Source organism: Zootoca vivipara, chromosome 14, assembly GCF_963506605.1.
Source record: "Zootoca vivipara chromosome 14, rZooViv1.1, whole genome shotgun sequence".
Taxonomy (NCBI): domain Eukaryota; kingdom Metazoa; phylum Chordata; class Lepidosauria; order Squamata; family Lacertidae; genus Zootoca; species Zootoca vivipara.
Window position 1 is genome coordinate 27,693,782 of NC_083289.1, and position 17,071 is coordinate 27,710,852.

The 17,071-nt window shown below is 46.2% G+C and overlaps 1 protein-coding gene across 1 annotated transcript; it reads right to left on the minus strand.

The window, feature by feature from the left end:
• Positions 1-1,228: 1,228 nt before the first annotated feature.
• Positions 1,229-15,658, minus strand: CTSH (cathepsin H). The gene is made up of 12 exons (XM_035132076.2): positions 15,390-15,658; positions 14,269-14,300; positions 12,879-12,984; positions 12,710-12,780; positions 10,197-10,301; positions 9,270-9,356; positions 7,852-7,907; positions 7,121-7,202; positions 6,952-7,020; positions 5,987-6,093; positions 4,272-4,397; positions 1,229-2,239 (listed from the first exon to the last, which is right to left on the minus strand). Exons 1-12 carry the CDS (start codon positions 15,466-15,468, stop codon positions 2,164-2,166), a joined length of 996 nt encoding a protein of 331 aa, XP_034987967.1. The 5' UTR covers positions 15,469-15,658; the 3' UTR covers positions 1,229-2,163.
• Positions 15,659-17,071: the final 1,413 nt, after the last annotated feature.

The following is a 17,071-nucleotide window of genomic DNA, read 5'->3' on the forward strand; positions in this document are numbered from 1 at the left end:
AAAGAAACTGTTAACATCCCGCCTCTCCCCCCGCCATAGCTGCCAAGTTATCCCTTTTTTTAAGGGAAATTCCCTTATGCTGAATAGGCTTCCTCGTGAGAAAAGGGAAAACTTGGCAGCTATGCCCCCCGCAAACCAAGGGCAGATTACAAGATACAGTGGTACTGTATTTTGGATCCCTGGTGCAGAGTTTTAGCAAAGAGGACAGAAAAGTTTCCGGGAAATTGCACTTCATCACGACTGTTAAAGGAACAAGGGGGCTCTGCCATCTTCATGGATGTAGCCAGGATTTTGTTGGGGGAGGCAGGAGTTTGTGTGTGTGTGGGGGGGAGAGAACAGATGTGATTGGTAAGTTAGTTAAGTATTTCTATTGGTTTACTTGGCTAAGCCCATGACCATCATCACCTACAGGAGCCCATGATTTTATTGCTATGGACTTAATGTAAATAAACTGTGTAAAAGGCAACTGATTATTTCAAATAAGCCAACATCTTAAAGATTTCTTCAGCATTACACTATTAACACCATACAGGAGCTTCCCAATTCAAGCACAATCTGAACACTTCAGATAATTTTAAAAACAATCTGTGCAAAGACATTACCACTTGTTATACAAAATTGGAGTACATGTACATAAATGTGCTCAGGAATAGGTGTACAGATAAAACATGAATCAGGCAAACAATCAGAGCAAGAGCAAGGCCATCTTCAGCCTCCAGTTGAACTGTGAGACCCCTCCAAACAGGTTGCAGGAAGTTCTAGATAAAATCATTCCTTCAAAGGCCACAAAATATTTACACTTGCAAACACTCAATTAAACGTCAAAAGAAAATACTGTACAGTGGTACCTCTACTTACGAATGTTTCTACTTACGAATGGAGCTCCGTCCGCCATCTTGGATGCGGTTTAGATAGGATTTTTTCTACTTACGAATTTTTAGATAGGGTTGCTTCTACTTACAATTTTTTTCTCCCAATGCATTCCTATGGGATTCGACTTACATTTTTTTTCGACTTACGAATGTGCGTTCGGAACGCATTAAATTCGTAAGTAGAGGTACCACTGTACTTGAATGGGGCCAGTATGTGTCAATAATCTCTGACATCAAGGTTTTCACCTTTTCAATAAGGTGCTTGGCCTGGAAAGGCACTAGAAAGACATTCAACCCTTGTGGCGGGGTAGGGGGGCAGCAGTGGGGGAAAGCAGTTGATAACCAACAATGTAAAGTAATTGGTCAGAACTCAGCATTTCTTAGCATATGGGTTGAGGCCTCACTGAGGTTGCTGAAAGGGAGATAACAGATTTCAAGTATATCACTAAGGTGTTTCTGGAAAGCAGAAAAAGTGGGGTTGGGACACACAAAGACAAAGCAATGAGCCCATCAAGAAGTTATCTAAGGGTGTAAAAGGTGCACATGACCCCCCACTTATGGAACTTATTTCTCCCACCTTGTTTCAGTTGGTCTGTGTTCAGACAGTAGTTAAAAATTTGTCTGTCTTCAAAACATAAGAGCAATTGGCCTACCTAACTTATTGCTGGCTGTGATACATTAATTTTTACTGGATTTTGTTGCAAACTGTGATTTTACTCTTGGTTTTAGTGCTGGATATTTATGATTGTGTGAGCTGCCCTGAGGTCATGCAAGGGGAATGGTAGGGAATAAGGAAAATCTTAAGAAAAGGAGCATGATTTTGGATAAGGTGACAACTACAGTGATGCCTTGCAAGACGAAATTAATTCGTTCCGCGAGTCGTTTTGTATTGCGGAAATTTCGTCTTGGGGTTTTCCAATGTAAACAAAGTAAAGCAAAAAAAAAAAAGTTTTGCGAAGCACGGCCATAGAAAAAATTGTCTTGCGAGTCAACAAAAAGATCGCAAAACGCTTTCGGCTTGCGAGTTTTTCATTGCGCGAGGCATTCGTCTTGTGAGGTACCACTGTATATGAGAAAAACAAAATGCACAGGGAATTAGGAAAGTGCATCCACTTGGGTCAAAAACTTTTTCACAGTATCAGATACACAAGTAGAGGAGATTTGTGCTTGAAAATCTATTTTGAGAAAAATGGCCCTGCTTCTTGGCACTGATGAACTTCATTCCAGCTTCAATTTTCAGCGTAGCGACCCATCACTACCAGTTCCCTGGCACCAAAATCCAGGCCAGCTTTTAGACAAGAGGGACTGGGTAGGATGCACAGTCAGCAAGGCCACACATGTTCTTTCCACGTTCAATATAGAAGTATCTAAAAGAGAAAACAGGTTTTCATTCAGAGGAGTTGCCTTATCAGAGAGGAAAGCACACAAAACCCTTAAGGGTAGGTAGGGCTGTGGCACAGAGGTAGAGCTTCTGCTTTGCATGCAGAAGGTCTCAGGTTCAATCCCCAATGGCATCTTCAAGTAGAGCTAGAAAAGGCTCCCTGTCTAAAACCTTGAAGAGGCACTGCCAGTCAGTGCAGACAACACTGGGCTAGATGGACTAGTGTTGTGACTTGGGGCTCACCCAGACTTCTGCTTGTCCTGCAGCTTTCCCCTGGGAAAACACAAATCTTTACCTCTGAATCGGAGCAAACATCAGTCGGGTTTTCTACGGATTGTTTGTTCCGATTTAGCACTAGAGAACTGGTTTTCCAGGGGGAAGCAGCAAAACAAAAGCAAAACTGTTCAGACCCGTACTTTCTAGGCACAGGACAAGTGGAACTGTGGACAAGCCCTTGGTCTAAGGCAGCTGCCTATGCTCCTAAGACTCTATTTGACAAGGTGTGTCTTGGAGTGCTTGGGGCTTTCCTAGAAAATTGGCCTGCCGCCCTCTGACCATCAGAAGCAGTTTGAAGGATGGTGCTTCTCTTGATTAGATTAGTTCAATTTATTAAGTGTCTCACTTCACACAAAGGAGTCTCAAGGCAATTTACAGACATAACAGCAGAACACTATGCATTAAAATGAAACAAATATACAACAGTGTTCTTCCACAAAAACCAAACAGCAAAATAACCACCCCATTACCACAAGGCTGAGTACCAAAAATAGATGTCCAAAAGCCAGACCATTAGTGCTGTCCAAATACCTGAGAAAATAAACCCATCTTTGCCTGGCCAGAGGGGCCTCAGGGAAAGGTATTCTGCAATTGATGGGCCACTGCACACAGAGAACGGCCTCCAATGTTAATATGAGGGTCTGGCTGGATAGGTCCGTATAGGGAAATAGGGTCCTTAAGGTACTGGGACCACAAGCCCTGCAATGCTTTGTGGTTCAAAACCAGCACTTTGGAATTGGGCTCAAAAACAAATGATCAGTCAGTGAACCCAGGCTAGAATTGCTCTACGTTCAAACCAGCCTAGTCTCAATTGGTAGTCTGGCCACTGCATTCTGTACTAGCATCAAACAGTCTTCAAAGGCAGCCCAACAAGCAACACACTGCAATAATCTAGCCTAGAAGTTACCGGAGCTGATGTTGCCAGCCCCAAACCCTCTTTTGCCCCATATCCCAGCCGTCTAATGAGAATGAAATTTTAATAATAATGCTCCAGAAAGACATATAGGCAGGATGAAGATGTTACAAAAAACTCCAAAGAATCTTTTGCATTATAAATCAGATTTTGGAGAAGGGGCGGGGTTTTCATAATGCCCAAGTAAATCTTGAATATTTATGGCCTGATCGAGTCTAAGAAGAGCTGGCAGGGAGGATCCTTTGTGGGCTTTCTATGGATGGAATTGGCGACCTAATTCTTAATATTATTATCCTCAGCCCTGAAGCACGCCACTAGATGGTGCCAGAGAATCAGCTAAGAAGCCATTGAGTCTAGCTATATATTTTTGACTACAACTCCCATCAGCCAGCTGGGGATGATGGGAATTGTAACCCAAAACATCTGGACAGTGCCAGGATGGCAAAGGTTGGTTTGTGATTAATAATAATTTTATTACCTGTCCTTCACCCTAAGGTACCAGGGCAGGTTAAAGCCTTAAAAACCATTTAAAACAACCCAGAAGCGTAAAATTAGGTGACCCCTAAAAACATACACCACAGGTGCCAAAAGCCACAGGAAAGAGTGTGTCTTTGGCATTCTCCAGGTGTATAATGAAGATGCCAGACAAACCTCTCTGGGGAGGGCATTCCACAGCTTAGGAGCCACCACAGAGAAGGCAATCTCTTGGGCCGCCGCCACCACCACCCTATGCTTCTGAAAGGCAGAGGAGTTACCAAAAGGGCATCTTCTGCTGATCTGAGTCTGTAGCAAAGGAGGTGGCTTCAGAGACTAAAGAGGAATACTTTACCCGTCCATGCCCCACGAGGGGCCCCAGGAATTTTTGACAATCCAGTACAGAAGGCCATTCTCCTCTCCATAGCCTACAGCCAGGACAGCATGATTGACTTTGTCTGGAGTTTTTTCACAGTGTTTGCTGCAGAAAGAAAATGTTTTTTTATATATAAAAAAAAAATTCACTGTGTGTTGAATACTGTATGGAACTATCCGCTCTTGATTGCTGATTGAATCAAGAGTTCAAAAGTCCAGCCCCCTAACTGTCCAGGAAACCTACTCTTGCAGAATCCATGAGAGGAGGGGGCCATGCAGTTTCTGCTTAAAACCCTCCCATGAAAGAGAGCCTACCACCTTCGAAGACAGCCTCAGACCATCAAGACTGAGGCTTCCTAGTGTTCAATCTCAGTACTTGTTCTTGCAATTTGACCCTGTTGCTCTGAGTTGATGTAGGGATGGCGGCCAAGCTTGAAGCACACTTCACTGCAAGGGAGGTGATGGGATGACCTCACCGCGGTGGAGCACACTCCCAACCGCAGACGAGCCACAGCTGTCAGAGAGTCATACCCTATATCCGACCTTAGCTATGCCTGAACACCGCACACTTTCTCTAACCTTCTGCTTTCTCAGTGGTCTGCCCTGCCCTGCCGGTGGCCTGTGTCTACTTTCGATTAACCTTTGCTTAAGCGGAACTTGAGGCCATGGAAACAGGTACTGACGTCACCTTGTGTCATCCCACGACCCTGTGGTTAGAGGATGTGTAAAGGTCATAGTCCAAAAATGTATCTGCCTGGTTCTGTATTTTCTGCTAATAAAAAGAGCCTCTGCCGAGCTTGCCATTCAGCTTGTTACATGCACAGCTCACTTGCATAAACCCCCTGACTCGGTTTCTTCACTTCAGTTGTACCTCTGGAACAAGAAAAAACTAATGTGGTCCATCACATACATCAAGGATGGGGATCTTGTGGCCCGAGTGCAACTCCAATCACTTTTTCCAAACAATATCCGGAGGGCCAAAGCTTCCCCTTCCTTGACCCCTACGTATGTGAGAGCCCTTCTATATATTAACATCCCTTCAGATTATTAGACCCCCATCATGCAAAAATACCCAACTTCTCCTGCCACCTTTCCTCCTAGGATTTGGTCTCCAGGCCCCTACTTGCTCCCCTCTGGACACATCATCCCAGGGTGCCAAGGTACTTCTCAGACTGGAATGCCCAAAAGTGTCATGCTAAATTACTGTTTTATTTATATGCTGCCTTTCCCAAGGCAGCTCTAATACAACAATGCAAATGCAGACGTGATACAGATTCAAAACATTTCAACAGTATTTAAAACCAAACACATCCATGTTCCTGCCAAAAAGGCAAAGAACGTTCCTTACAAAAATGTTAAAAGAGAAGACAAGGATATGAAGCAACATCTTTGCCTTATAAGGGTCCCAGGCTGGGGTGGGTGGTTGAGGAAAGGCACCCTTGACCCTGATGGCTTCAGCAGTCTCCAGGTGAGGTCATCTGACCAAATCAGAACAGACTGAAGTAACCCAGGTAAGAGAACAGATGAAAAGTCAAGCATCTTTTCCTGCTCTCCCTTCTTTGCTCGACAAACATCGAGTTCTAGTGGTGCAACCATACAAATGCTAACATTCCCTGAAAGATGCAAGATGAGCAACGGAGCCATGACAATGACCCTTGGCATGATCTATAAACCAGTCCCATTCAAGATATTCACCTGGAGTAAACACCCTTCGTGTATAACATAAAGTCGTCTGTCACTTCAAAGGCAAAGCTCAATGGATTGTACCTCCCCACAGCTTCCACCATGCCTTGCTCATCATTCTGGAAGGAGAAAGTCATAGGAGCATAAGAAGAGCCTGCTGGATCAGTCCAACATCCTGTTATCACCTAAGCCAGGCACCCCCAAACTGCGGCCCTCCAGATGTTTTGGCCTACAACTCCCATGATCCCTAGCTAACAGGACCAGTGGTCAGGGATGATGGGAATTGTAGTCCAAAACATCTGGAGGGCCGACGTTTGGGGGTGCCTGACATAAGCCAACCAGATTCCTGTGGGGAACCCACAAGCAGGATTTGAGCACAAGAGCACCCTTTCCTCTAGCGGCTCCCAGCAAATAGTATTCAGAAGCAATTATGCCCCCAACAGCATAGCCATTAATAGCCCTCTCCTCTATGTATTTTTCTCATCCTCTTTTAAAGCCATCCAAGTTGGTGGGCATCACTGACTCCTGTGGCAGCGAGCTCCAGAGTTTAACTATGTGCTGTGTGAATAAGTCCTTCCCTTCTCTGTCTCGGAGCTTAATACGCAATGCTTGGCCCTGGCTCATCTAAGGCTGAGGAGGAACTCCCCAGGACACAAATCAAACAATGGTGAGACTCGGGACCCATTTCTTAAGGGCCAGAGAAGATGTGCATAGCTTCCAAGTTTTCACTTTTCTCGCGAGGAAGCCTATTCAGCATAAGGGAAAATCCCTTAAAAAAAGGGATAACTTGGCAGCTATGGATGTGCAAAGTGGGAAAGTACTAGCAGTCCACCATCCACAGCCAGGTGTTTTCTGTTTACTGTTACCCCTCTTTCTAAGAAGGGGCTGGATAAGTTTGGACGTCCAGTAGAAGTTCAGTTACATTTTATTTTCACCTCTGGGGAAAAGTAAATTGCACGGCAGGAGGAGTCACTCACCAGTGTAATGTTGACGACTTTTTTGACAAATGCAATGGCCTTCCGAGCTTGGAATTTGCAGGTCCCGTTCTGTGCATGAGACAAGGGAGGCCCGTTAGAGGTGGCTCATTGGGGAGGGCAGTAGTGCCTGCCCTCTTCTATTCTGCAATCCTAATCCTGGCAACAATACCTGTGCGGTGTATGGGTAGTCATCCTCCCCCATCAGCCCTTTGTTGTACAGGATGTATTCAAACGCCTGGCTAGGGAGTCCCCTGGGGAGGCGGAAACACAACAGCACAAATCAGCTCATTCTGAGTTGTATTCTCTTGCTGTGGAGATTGAGGAAGGTTGTGGGAAGGGGGATGCAGGGGGTGGAATATGGAATATGAAGGTATTACTATGCTAAGGAAGGGCTGAGATTACTCAGAAGATTGGGGGGGGCTGTTTCCCAGATGCTGCCACTTATGTATTTATTTCATAACAATTATATGCAGCTAGATTGTGAAAATCCCCAAAGCAGTTTACAGAAAAGATGAAACAATAAGACTTGGAAAAATTAACAATAATTCAACTTTTAGTTAAAAGTTAAAATACAAAGAGACTAAAAAAAAAAACAGATTAAAACTCGCACCAATGTTTTAAATGTCTAAATAGGCCGATCTAAACAAAAATGTTTTCAGCTGGCACCAAAAAATGTCCAATAATATCAAGAGGGAGGGAGTTCCAAAGTGTAGGTCCTGGTACACTAAAAGAATGAATATTACAAACTGTAATACAAAGTTGTACTTGGCACCTATAACAGTATCTGTTCCGCCAATCAAACCAGTTGAGCAGGTGTATATGAGGTAAGGTGATAACGCGTGTAAACTTGTACTAGCTCGTTAAGGGCTTTATATACTAATAGTAAGACCTTGAACTTACCCACTACATCCATGGTTGTTGAAAGCCTGAGCACAGTCAACCAGTTGCTGTTCAGCCTGGGGGAGGGATACACTCCTGCATTCATTTATAATTTTATTTGTGTACTGCCTTTTCACACAAAAATAATAAATATGCTCATAACAGCTTACAGCAAAGAAAGCAGGAATGCATTTCAAAATCAAAACAGTGCAAAAACAATGTTATAGTAACATAATAAAACAGCACAGTAGCAAAAATAAAAAAATTCAGTACTATAAATACGCAATGTGTGACTGGAAAGTTCGGTGAATGGTCACATAAATCAGACAGTGAGAAATATTCAAATATACAAGCGGCATTGGAAACCCATGAAATGCTCACAATTGTGTACGGAGATGAAGCTGTAACTCGAAAGATGGCGTGTGAGTGGTTTAAGCGTTTCTGTGAAGGGCGGCAAACCACCGAAGATGACCCTCAGTCTGGCAGACAGTCAACGAGCAGAGCGGCGGCAACGACAGAGTTCGTGAGTTATTGATATGGGATCAGCATTTCTCCGTCCAAACAATGGCATATTCCACGTGAAATCATTACTGAGTTGTCCCACCCTCCATATTCTCCCAATCTGGCCCCACCAGAGTTCTTTCTTTTTCCAAAACTGAAATCGGCACTGAAAGGGCGCAGATTTCCCAACATTTCACACGTCCAAGCTGCTGTGACGAGGGAACTGAAAGTGGTACAAAAAGAGGACTTCTCCAGAAGTTTCCAACCGTTCTACGAACGTTGTCAATGGTGCATTGTATCAGAGGGGGACTAGTACTTTGAAGGCCTGTAAGGTTGTAGGTTCAAATATTTCTTGCTGTCCGATTTCTGTGACCATTCACCGAACTTTCCGGTCACACCTTATAAAAAGATTACATTAAATACAGCCTAAGAAGGGTTTCTTCAATCCCTGGTTTCCAGGTGAATTGGCTAAAATTGGCACCAAAAGTAGGAAGCGGAAGCCTGTCCCTTCCAAAACCTGCATTCAGTTAATCCAGGCATAGCCAAACTCGGCCCTCCAGATGTTTTTCTTGCTCAGGGAGATTTGTTAATCCTCTAACTTGTAACGCCTGTTCCCTTTCGCTTGTTCCCTTTCGGGAGCTTGCCTCTGGCTGTGGACAAATCTCCTTGAGCAAGACCTTCAGCTTTTTGGCTGCGTGTTCCTGCACGTATATGACCTTTGCCGCTTTCAGCTACTTTAAATGCATGTTACGCTTTTGACATTCCCTTTTGGCTGCAGTGGATGCCCAGTCCTTTTGTCTCCACTTGGTTCTGAAGAGGCAATGAAGCCACTTTTTCTTAACCTGGATACGGCCTAGACTTTCATGAGGTCAACACAGGCCACACAGACATGGAACAGAGGAAACCAGAAAGGCCAGAGTTCAACCGGGGAGTCTTACCAGGTCCAGTAACTTTCCAGTTGCGATGGCAATAGCAGACTCCAAGCACCCAGTGGTTGAGAAAGTCCAGCAACTGCCACAGGGACCCTTGAGGAGGAGGGAGAATTCAGATGGATGGAAGGAAGGAAGGAAGGAAGGAAGGAAGGAAGGAAGGAAGGAAGGAAGGAAGGAAGGGAGGGAGGGAGGGAGGGAGGGAGGAAGGAGACTGGTTGACTGAGTTTACTTATATGGCGCTTTTCCACAATACGTTGCACCCACAGCAGCTGACAGCAAACATTCAGAACATCAAAATACAGCACATTGGCATATATACAACACACAGAGCATGTCAGTAAATTCAAAAATGACAAGGAGGAAGGGGAAGGCATGAGAAAAAGCAACAACTCTCTTCCCACAGGTAAAGGAAAGCACAATCGCCTGGTTCACACCTAATTCTAAGCCATGGTTTGTTCAACAAACCAAAAGCTGTGCCACAGATAGTCAAACAAACCACGGTTTGTTCCTCACAGCTTGTTTTCCAGTAACTTGTGCCTTTGTAGTTTGGGGAGCATCTGGGGTTGGAGAGCAAAATAAACCATAGTTAAGGAAAGGGGCTAGGTGCGCATGTAACACCAAGCCCAAGGTTAAGCCCAAGGGCTTAAGTTGACATCAAACTATGGCTTCAGGTCGTGGTTTGTTTGCAATAGAGAAACTATAGTTCACGCATAACACTGAGCCGTGGGTTAATAAACTGTGTTTTAATGTTATGTGCAAACAAAGTTTATATCTGTAGCACTATCCCTATCATCAAAATCCTTAAGAAAACATAAGCCCACCACTGGAATTACATTTAAAACCCTTTTGGGCCTCCAGTGGAAACATATTTTCAATTGCTCTGTGGGACCAACAGTTGAGCGGGGGGAGTGGCCTTTGGGATCAGTTCCTTACCTGATTTTTCACAGGTGTCACAAAATTTCCTTTCTTCCTCCAGTCTATGGTTTTTGGACATGCCCCACCACGGCTGATGAAGTTGCCAATGGTGGCTGAGCAGTTCTGGAAACAACAAAAGAGCCCCTCACTCAACTGTGGCAGCTGACCTTCCCCAGACACAGAAGCCCTTGAGACACAAGTGGTGAGCGCTGCCAAGTTGGCTGACCACAATCCACTGAGGCACATCAAATAAAAACGGGGGGGGGGGGGGTTGGAGGCCGGTGGAGTCTCTGGCTCAATTGCCACCTTTGCAAGCCACCATCTCCCAACTGCAGCCTCGCATCAGCTGCAGGAGCAAAATAATATCGGACACCACCAACAATGTGAGTTCACCATATGACGCTTGGCAACCCTTCTCCATATATTTTCCCTTGTTTTTATTACAGTATTCTCTTATTATTCTTTTTATTATCTTCCATAGAAGGGACTACACTAATTATATATAAAATAATCCTATTGAGTATTGCAATAATGACTGGAGAGTAAAATTCACAAGTAAATTGGCTAGCCTGTTTAAATAAAATATTTTTTTTCGATTCCAGGGTTTACAAAAATATTTTTCACTTTCAGTGCATTACAGAGCAAAAATAAGGCAATGAAATAAAATTGCTCAAGTCCCTATTTTTGGAAGAAAAAAAAGCCACAATCCCAGCATTTTGTTGCTTACAGGAAAATATTTTTAAAGCCTCTATTTAAAACACTCTGTCTTCCTCCTCCAGACTTTGTGTGTTTCCAGGATGTCTTATTTTTAGACTGTTAGAGCTCTATTTTCAGAATCAGAATGCAATTTGGGTAATAATGTGTTCACAAAATGCAGTACTCCATATTTAAACTGGGTGCTCGGCCACTCCCCATAGAGTACCTGCCTGGTCCATGGGATCCCCTGGCCTGGCACACAAATGTGGCATGTGAAGGAGCCTCCTGAAATGCCCCCTGGGGGCTGGGTACTTGCTAGCTCAGCATCACCTTTAATTTCAGGCTTGAGATAGTATAAGTGAATCGCTATCACCACCTGAAAAGGGGCTCTGAACCTGCCTGAGCTCTGAGATCTTTAGAGGGGGCCTTTCCCTTAGTCCTGCCACCCTCAGTGGCATGCTTGGTGGTGACATGGGACAGAGCTCCGTCAGTGACTGCTCCCAGACTTTTGAACTCCTTTCTTAGGGTAATTAGACTGGCTTCCTCCTTGTCGCCATTCCGCCATCAGGGGAAGACTGTTTTATTTTCACAGGCTTTGGTAAAGGACTGCTTTTAAAAGGGAAGGGGTTTAAATACAGTTGTATTTAATACAGGGACATGGGTGGCACTGTGGGTTAAACCACAGAGCCTAGGGCTTGCCGATCAGAAGGTCGGCGGTTCGAATCCCCGCAACAGGGTGAGCTCCCGTTGCTCAGTCCCAGCTCCTGCCAACCTAGCAGTTCAAAAACACGTCAAAGTGCAAGTAGATAAATAGGTACCACTACAGTGGGAAGGTAAACGGCGTTTCTGTGTGCTGCTCTGGTTCGCCAGAAGCGGCTTTGTCATGCTGGCCACATGACCTGGAAGCTGTACGCCGACTCCCTCGGCCAATAATGCGAGATGAGCGCCGCAACCCTCAAGTCGGTCACGACTGGACCTTATGGTCAGGGGTCCCTTTACCTTTACCTTAGAAGTCGAACAGAATCTGTTCCAGAAGTCCGTTAGACTTCCAACACACTTGGAAACCAAAGCATAGCTTCTGATTGGCTGCAGGAAGCCCTGTTGGACATTCAGCTTCCAAAAACAGTTCACAAACTGGAACAGTCACTTCCGGGTTTGCGGCGTTCAGGAGCCAAAACGTTAGACTTGCAAGGCGTTCGGGATCCAAGGTACGACTGTATTGCTGTGCTGTTTATACTATTTGCATTTTTGTATATTTGTTTTATATATATATATATTAATTCTTTTGGAGTTTAATTGCTTTTTAACCATTATCTGTTATATGTTTTTAGCTTTTGGCATTTTATCTGTGTTGCTTTAATTTGGGTATGCCACCTTGAGTCCCATTCTGGGGCAAAGGCAAGATATAAATAAATAAACATAATACTGATAACGATGACAATAAATTTATGTTGGCATGCTGCAGTGCATTGCTTGCTGTGAAACTGAATCCCCACCCCCCACCCCTCCCGCCACCTGCTGCAATAAACAGATGCACTGGCATTCAATCCCAGGCTTTGTGTGTGGGTCTGACTTCCTGGATTTTGAACTTTCTTAGATGCATTCTCTGGGGCCAAGGCACACCGTCAACCCATGTAAGGATTCCTCTCTTGCACAAGCATGCTTAAGGGTTACGTGTGAAGGACCCGCACCTGTGACTTCCGAGAGACATGTGCAATAGAGAACATGGCAAGGACACAAGCCCAGGATTGCATGGTGAGCCCCCATGGTGCATGGTGGTCCTTGTATGACGGGGTGTGGGGGGAGGGAAAGGGCAGGAAGGCGCAAGCATTTACCTGGGGCTCGCGCCAGAGATACTTTTTCCTGAATTCAGCAAATGTCATGTCTGCAAACTGGTTCAGACCCACTGAGGAAAGAAGGAGAGAGAGAAGAGGGAGTTGTGAAGCCAGGTCTGCAGTCAATCTTGCCCTCTTTTAAAAGGCATCTCAAGAGCAGGGTCCGTACTTTGGAAGGTATGATTCCCAGCATTGTGCTTCTCAACCTTCTGCTTGTTACTAAGGAAGATCTGAAAGCGCTGCTGATACTCCTCCAGGCTGTACCGCTTGTTGTTCTGTGGGAGAGAGGAAGGACACAGCAGCTGCAGGACGCAGAAGTGAAAGTCCGACCCCGGGCAAATTTAGAACAGAGAAGTGCCTCCCCCCCCCTTGCCCACAAACCGCACCTTCTTTGGAAGTCCCCCACCCACCCCACTTCAATCTGAAGTATCCATTTCAGTTATGGAACTGAGACATGGGAACTGTTGGTTTAGAAGAGACCAAGGCATAAGATGCCTGCTGTGATGCAGGTGATGAACATGTGGCTCTTCAGGCGTCATTTATTCCATTTAGTACCACCACCACTACTACTACTACTACTACTATTAAATTTCTATACTGTCCTTCATCCAAAGATCACAGGGCAGATCGCAATATAAAAACCATAATAACAAACAAAACCAATAACCCCCCCAACCCAGTTTAAAAGGCCCTTGATTGCCTGAGCTGGTCCTGTAATGAACAATTCTTTGGCATGCGGTCCTCTTGGCCACATGCTCAAGAAATCTAAAATTTCAGTTTTTATTGCATGGCTATATGTATGACTCTTGATTTTTTATGAACAACAGTATATCCTATTTATTATTATTATTATTATTATTATTATTATTATTATTATTATTAAAGAGAGATGCTCAGAAACCAGTTTGTCATCATTTCAAACCTAGCAACTGGCTCACTGGGGCTGCACAACTTTGCACCTTTGTTTCCAGGCAGGCAGGTGGCTGTGTGGGGGAAAAACACACACAGCTCAGGCCACCCTCCCTGGGGGGTAGAATAGGAAGGGCGAGGTGCTTCCTGGAGGGAAGGAAATGAGCTGCCTTTTACCGTTTGCTGAAAGGTGACAAAAGGAGGTGGCTGTCTGGAAGACAAAATAAAAAATAAAAAAAATTCTTCCAGCAGCACCTTAACGACCAACTAAGTTTTTTTTTATTTTGGTATGAGCTTTCGTGTGCATGCACACTTCTTCAGATATGCAAAATGCTGACTCTTGTGGAGATATTGCCCATTAGTTCCGATTTACTTCAAAGCGACTCTCCGAGTCCAGCACTTCTTGAGAAAGACCTAAAAAATCCCCCTGCACAGCCAGGACAGCACAGAAGGAAGGAGGAGGGAGGGAAGGAACGAGGGAAGGAGAAGGCGGCACTTGCTCTCTTCCCTCCCACTCTCCCTTGAAAGTCCAGCAGGAAAGTCCCTTCTAGTGGAACCAAGCCAAGGTAAAGTGAAACATGCCTTGAGCATAGAGGGTTATACTTAACTTTGGGGGAGTGGTGGCTTATGAATGGGCAGGAGGGCCTTACCTGAGATATCCATGTCTTGAAGAGAAATTCCTCTGTTGAGGGAAGAAGAAAAAGACAAAACAAGAGACTTTAGGGGGGGGGCAGATCTGCACCATACATTTAATGCACAAATTAAGCCACCTAACGTCTCCCAAAGAATCCTGGGAATGGTAGTTTCCCCTTCACAGAGCTATAGGCTGCAACAGCCTTAACAAATGACAGTTCCCAGAAGTCTTTGGCGGAAGTTATCTGCTTTCAGTGTGAGCTGGATTTGCATTAAATGCTACCCTAAGCTACTAATTAGCAAGATTCTGTTTCACACCTTATTACCGGTATTAGCATTTACAGGGTGAGTCCTTTAAGAGAGGCCCCAGGGATATAGAGTACACATGTTCCACGGGGCCTCTTTTAAAAGACTCACACTGTATATCCTGCAAGGATTCTCCTGCAAGGAACTCAAGATAGCAGGCATAACTACTTTATCCTCACAACAACCCTATGAGGTCGGTCAGGCCCAAGGTCACCTAGTGAGCTTCATGGCTGTGTGGAGATTTGAACCCTGCTCACACAGGTCCCTAGTCCGACACTCTAACCACTATTGCGCACATTATGCACAGAAGCAAGCTGCGCCTCCGCACACCCCGCGCCCAAGTTCCTGCCATGCCAGCCAGTGAAGGGAGGCAGAGGAGATAATAGTATAATAACTAATAATCCCTTTTATATTAGATCCGAATATCTCAGGGCGGTTCACAGCATAAAATACAAGATAAAAACACAAAACTCTGGGTGGGGAGGAGGCAGGCGCACTTTGGCCGCTCTCTCACTAGCCGCCTCCATTTTTCTGCGGGCGCCTGAGGACACGCGCGCTCCTAGCCAAACCCTCCGAGGGTGAAGAAGGGAAAGCGAAAGGGAATCTGGCGTGGGGACAAACGGGGCCAGACGCGAAGGCTCCTACGCCCCCGCTTTTCTTTCTCTCCCTCCCCCACATAGAGGTGCCAGGTGCGCTCCTTGCGCCAGCCCCCACCCCCTTCGGAACCCCCCACAAATCGTCACCGGCTCCTCCGGCTCCTCCTCCTCTCGGGGGAGGGGTCCTGGCTGCCTCTCTCGTCGTGCCCCCAACCCCTGCTCGCGCTCCGCCGTACCTTCCTGGAGGCTGAGCAGGCAGGAGCCGAGCGCGGAGAAAACTGCAAGTAGCAACAGCGGCAGCAGCTGCGCCCGCATCTCGCCCGCGATGGAGACGGCCGGAGTCGGACTGGGAGCCTCGGGACGCCGGCGGGGAGGAGGAGCAGCAGCAGCAGTGGCCGCCTCCGGGGAGGGCAGAGAGGGAGGAAAGGCCGGCCCCTTCCAGCCCGTGCCCGGGGAAGGCGAGAGGCGCACTTGGCCCGCGCTCAGAAGCCACGCAGCTGCTCTCCCAACGAAGAGCAGGTGCTTCCAAGGAGGCTGTCAAGAAGGAGTTTCTTTCTTTCCTTCTCTTTCTTTCTTTCGTTCTTTTTCATCCAGCATTCTTCTTCAAAGAGCTCAACGTGGCGGACCTGCTTCTCCCCAATCTCATTTAATCCCCACGTGGCGCATACGCAGCGCAAAGTTAAACTCGGGAACTCCCTCCCACAGGAGGCAGTGATGGCCATCAACTTGGAGGCCTTTAAAAAGGGGGAGAGAGAGGGAGAGAGAGCTATTGATGGCTACTATGCTCTGCCTTCAGATTTGGAGGCAGCAATTCTTTTGAATATCAGTCGGTGGAAACCACAGAAGTGGAGAGTTCTCTTGTGCTCAGATCCTGTTCGCAGCTTTCCCACAGACATCTGGTTGGTTGGCCACTGTGGAAAACAGATGCTGAACCAGATAGGCAACTGGCCTGATCCAGCAGCCTCTCATGTTCACAGTACCCCTGGAAGCAGGCCTTTTTTTTTCAGGGGGAACTAGCCAGAACAGTTCCGGCGCCATTGCCATTCTAAGTGAACAAGGGAGGTGTTCATGGTGAGTTCCGGCACCTCTTTTTCCATAAAAATAGCAATGCCTATGAGGTAGGTTAGGCTGGGAAATGCAGTGCCTGCCCCCATGAGCTTCATGGGTGAGTGGTGATTTAAACCCTGGTCCAAGACTCTCACCACTACACCACACTGCATTTCAGTGGTGGGGGCAGAAGCAGAGTGAGAGCCCAATTGGACCAGTTGTTTTCAAGCTTGGACTCCCTCCCTGTTTTCTTCTACTACTCCTGCCCCGGCTTACCTCCAGTCTGCCCCAACCTGTTGCCCTCACGGTGTTTGGAACTGCAACTCCCATCAACCCAGCCAGGACCAGAAGGTTAGAGCAGCTCATCCCTTTGGCTGCCAGAGGCCTCCTTGCCTCTCCCATTGGTCAAATGGGTTCATCTCAGTCAAAGACCCCTTATGCACAGGAAATCCCATGTGTAGCCCCCCCCAGCCCCTCTGTCGGGCCCCTGGAACTCTCTGCAGGCCACATTCCTTCAAACCTCAAGTGTTTTGGGTGGGATGGAACATGTGTCTTTGAATTCTGATATCAACCATCTGAGACCCTTTGATGATCAGCAGGTGAGGCCTCGCTGGTGGTGCCATCTGGTTGGCGTTGACCTGGGACAGGGCCTTTTCTGTGGTGACTCCATTTGTGGAATGCCTTCCCTGGCAAGATTGCATCTGCCTGCATCATTATTGACTTTGAAGAGGAATTTAAACCCATTCATATTTACCCAGGTGAATGTGGTGGCTGAAGGACACTGGTCCTGCTACCCTGAGATCATCCATTGAGATAGTGGGTGGAATTCACCTAACAAACTTGAGTGAAATGGCTCCTGCTTGTGCAATAG

Bases quoted from the DNA above. Each gene is read 5' to 3' on its own strand.
- CTSH (XM_035132076.2), bottom strand. From the start codon at position 15,468: ATGCGGGCGCAGCTGCTGCCGCTGTTGCTACTTGCAGTTTTCTCCGCG. The intron at 12,985-14,268 runs GTAAGGCCCTCC...TCTCTCCCACAG, and splicing joins TCAAGACATGGATATCTCAG to AACAACAAGCGGTACAGCCT. The intron at 12,781-12,878 runs GTACGGACCCTG...TTCTTTCCTCAG, and splicing joins TGGGAATCATACCTTCCAAA to TGGGTCTGAACCAGTTTGCA.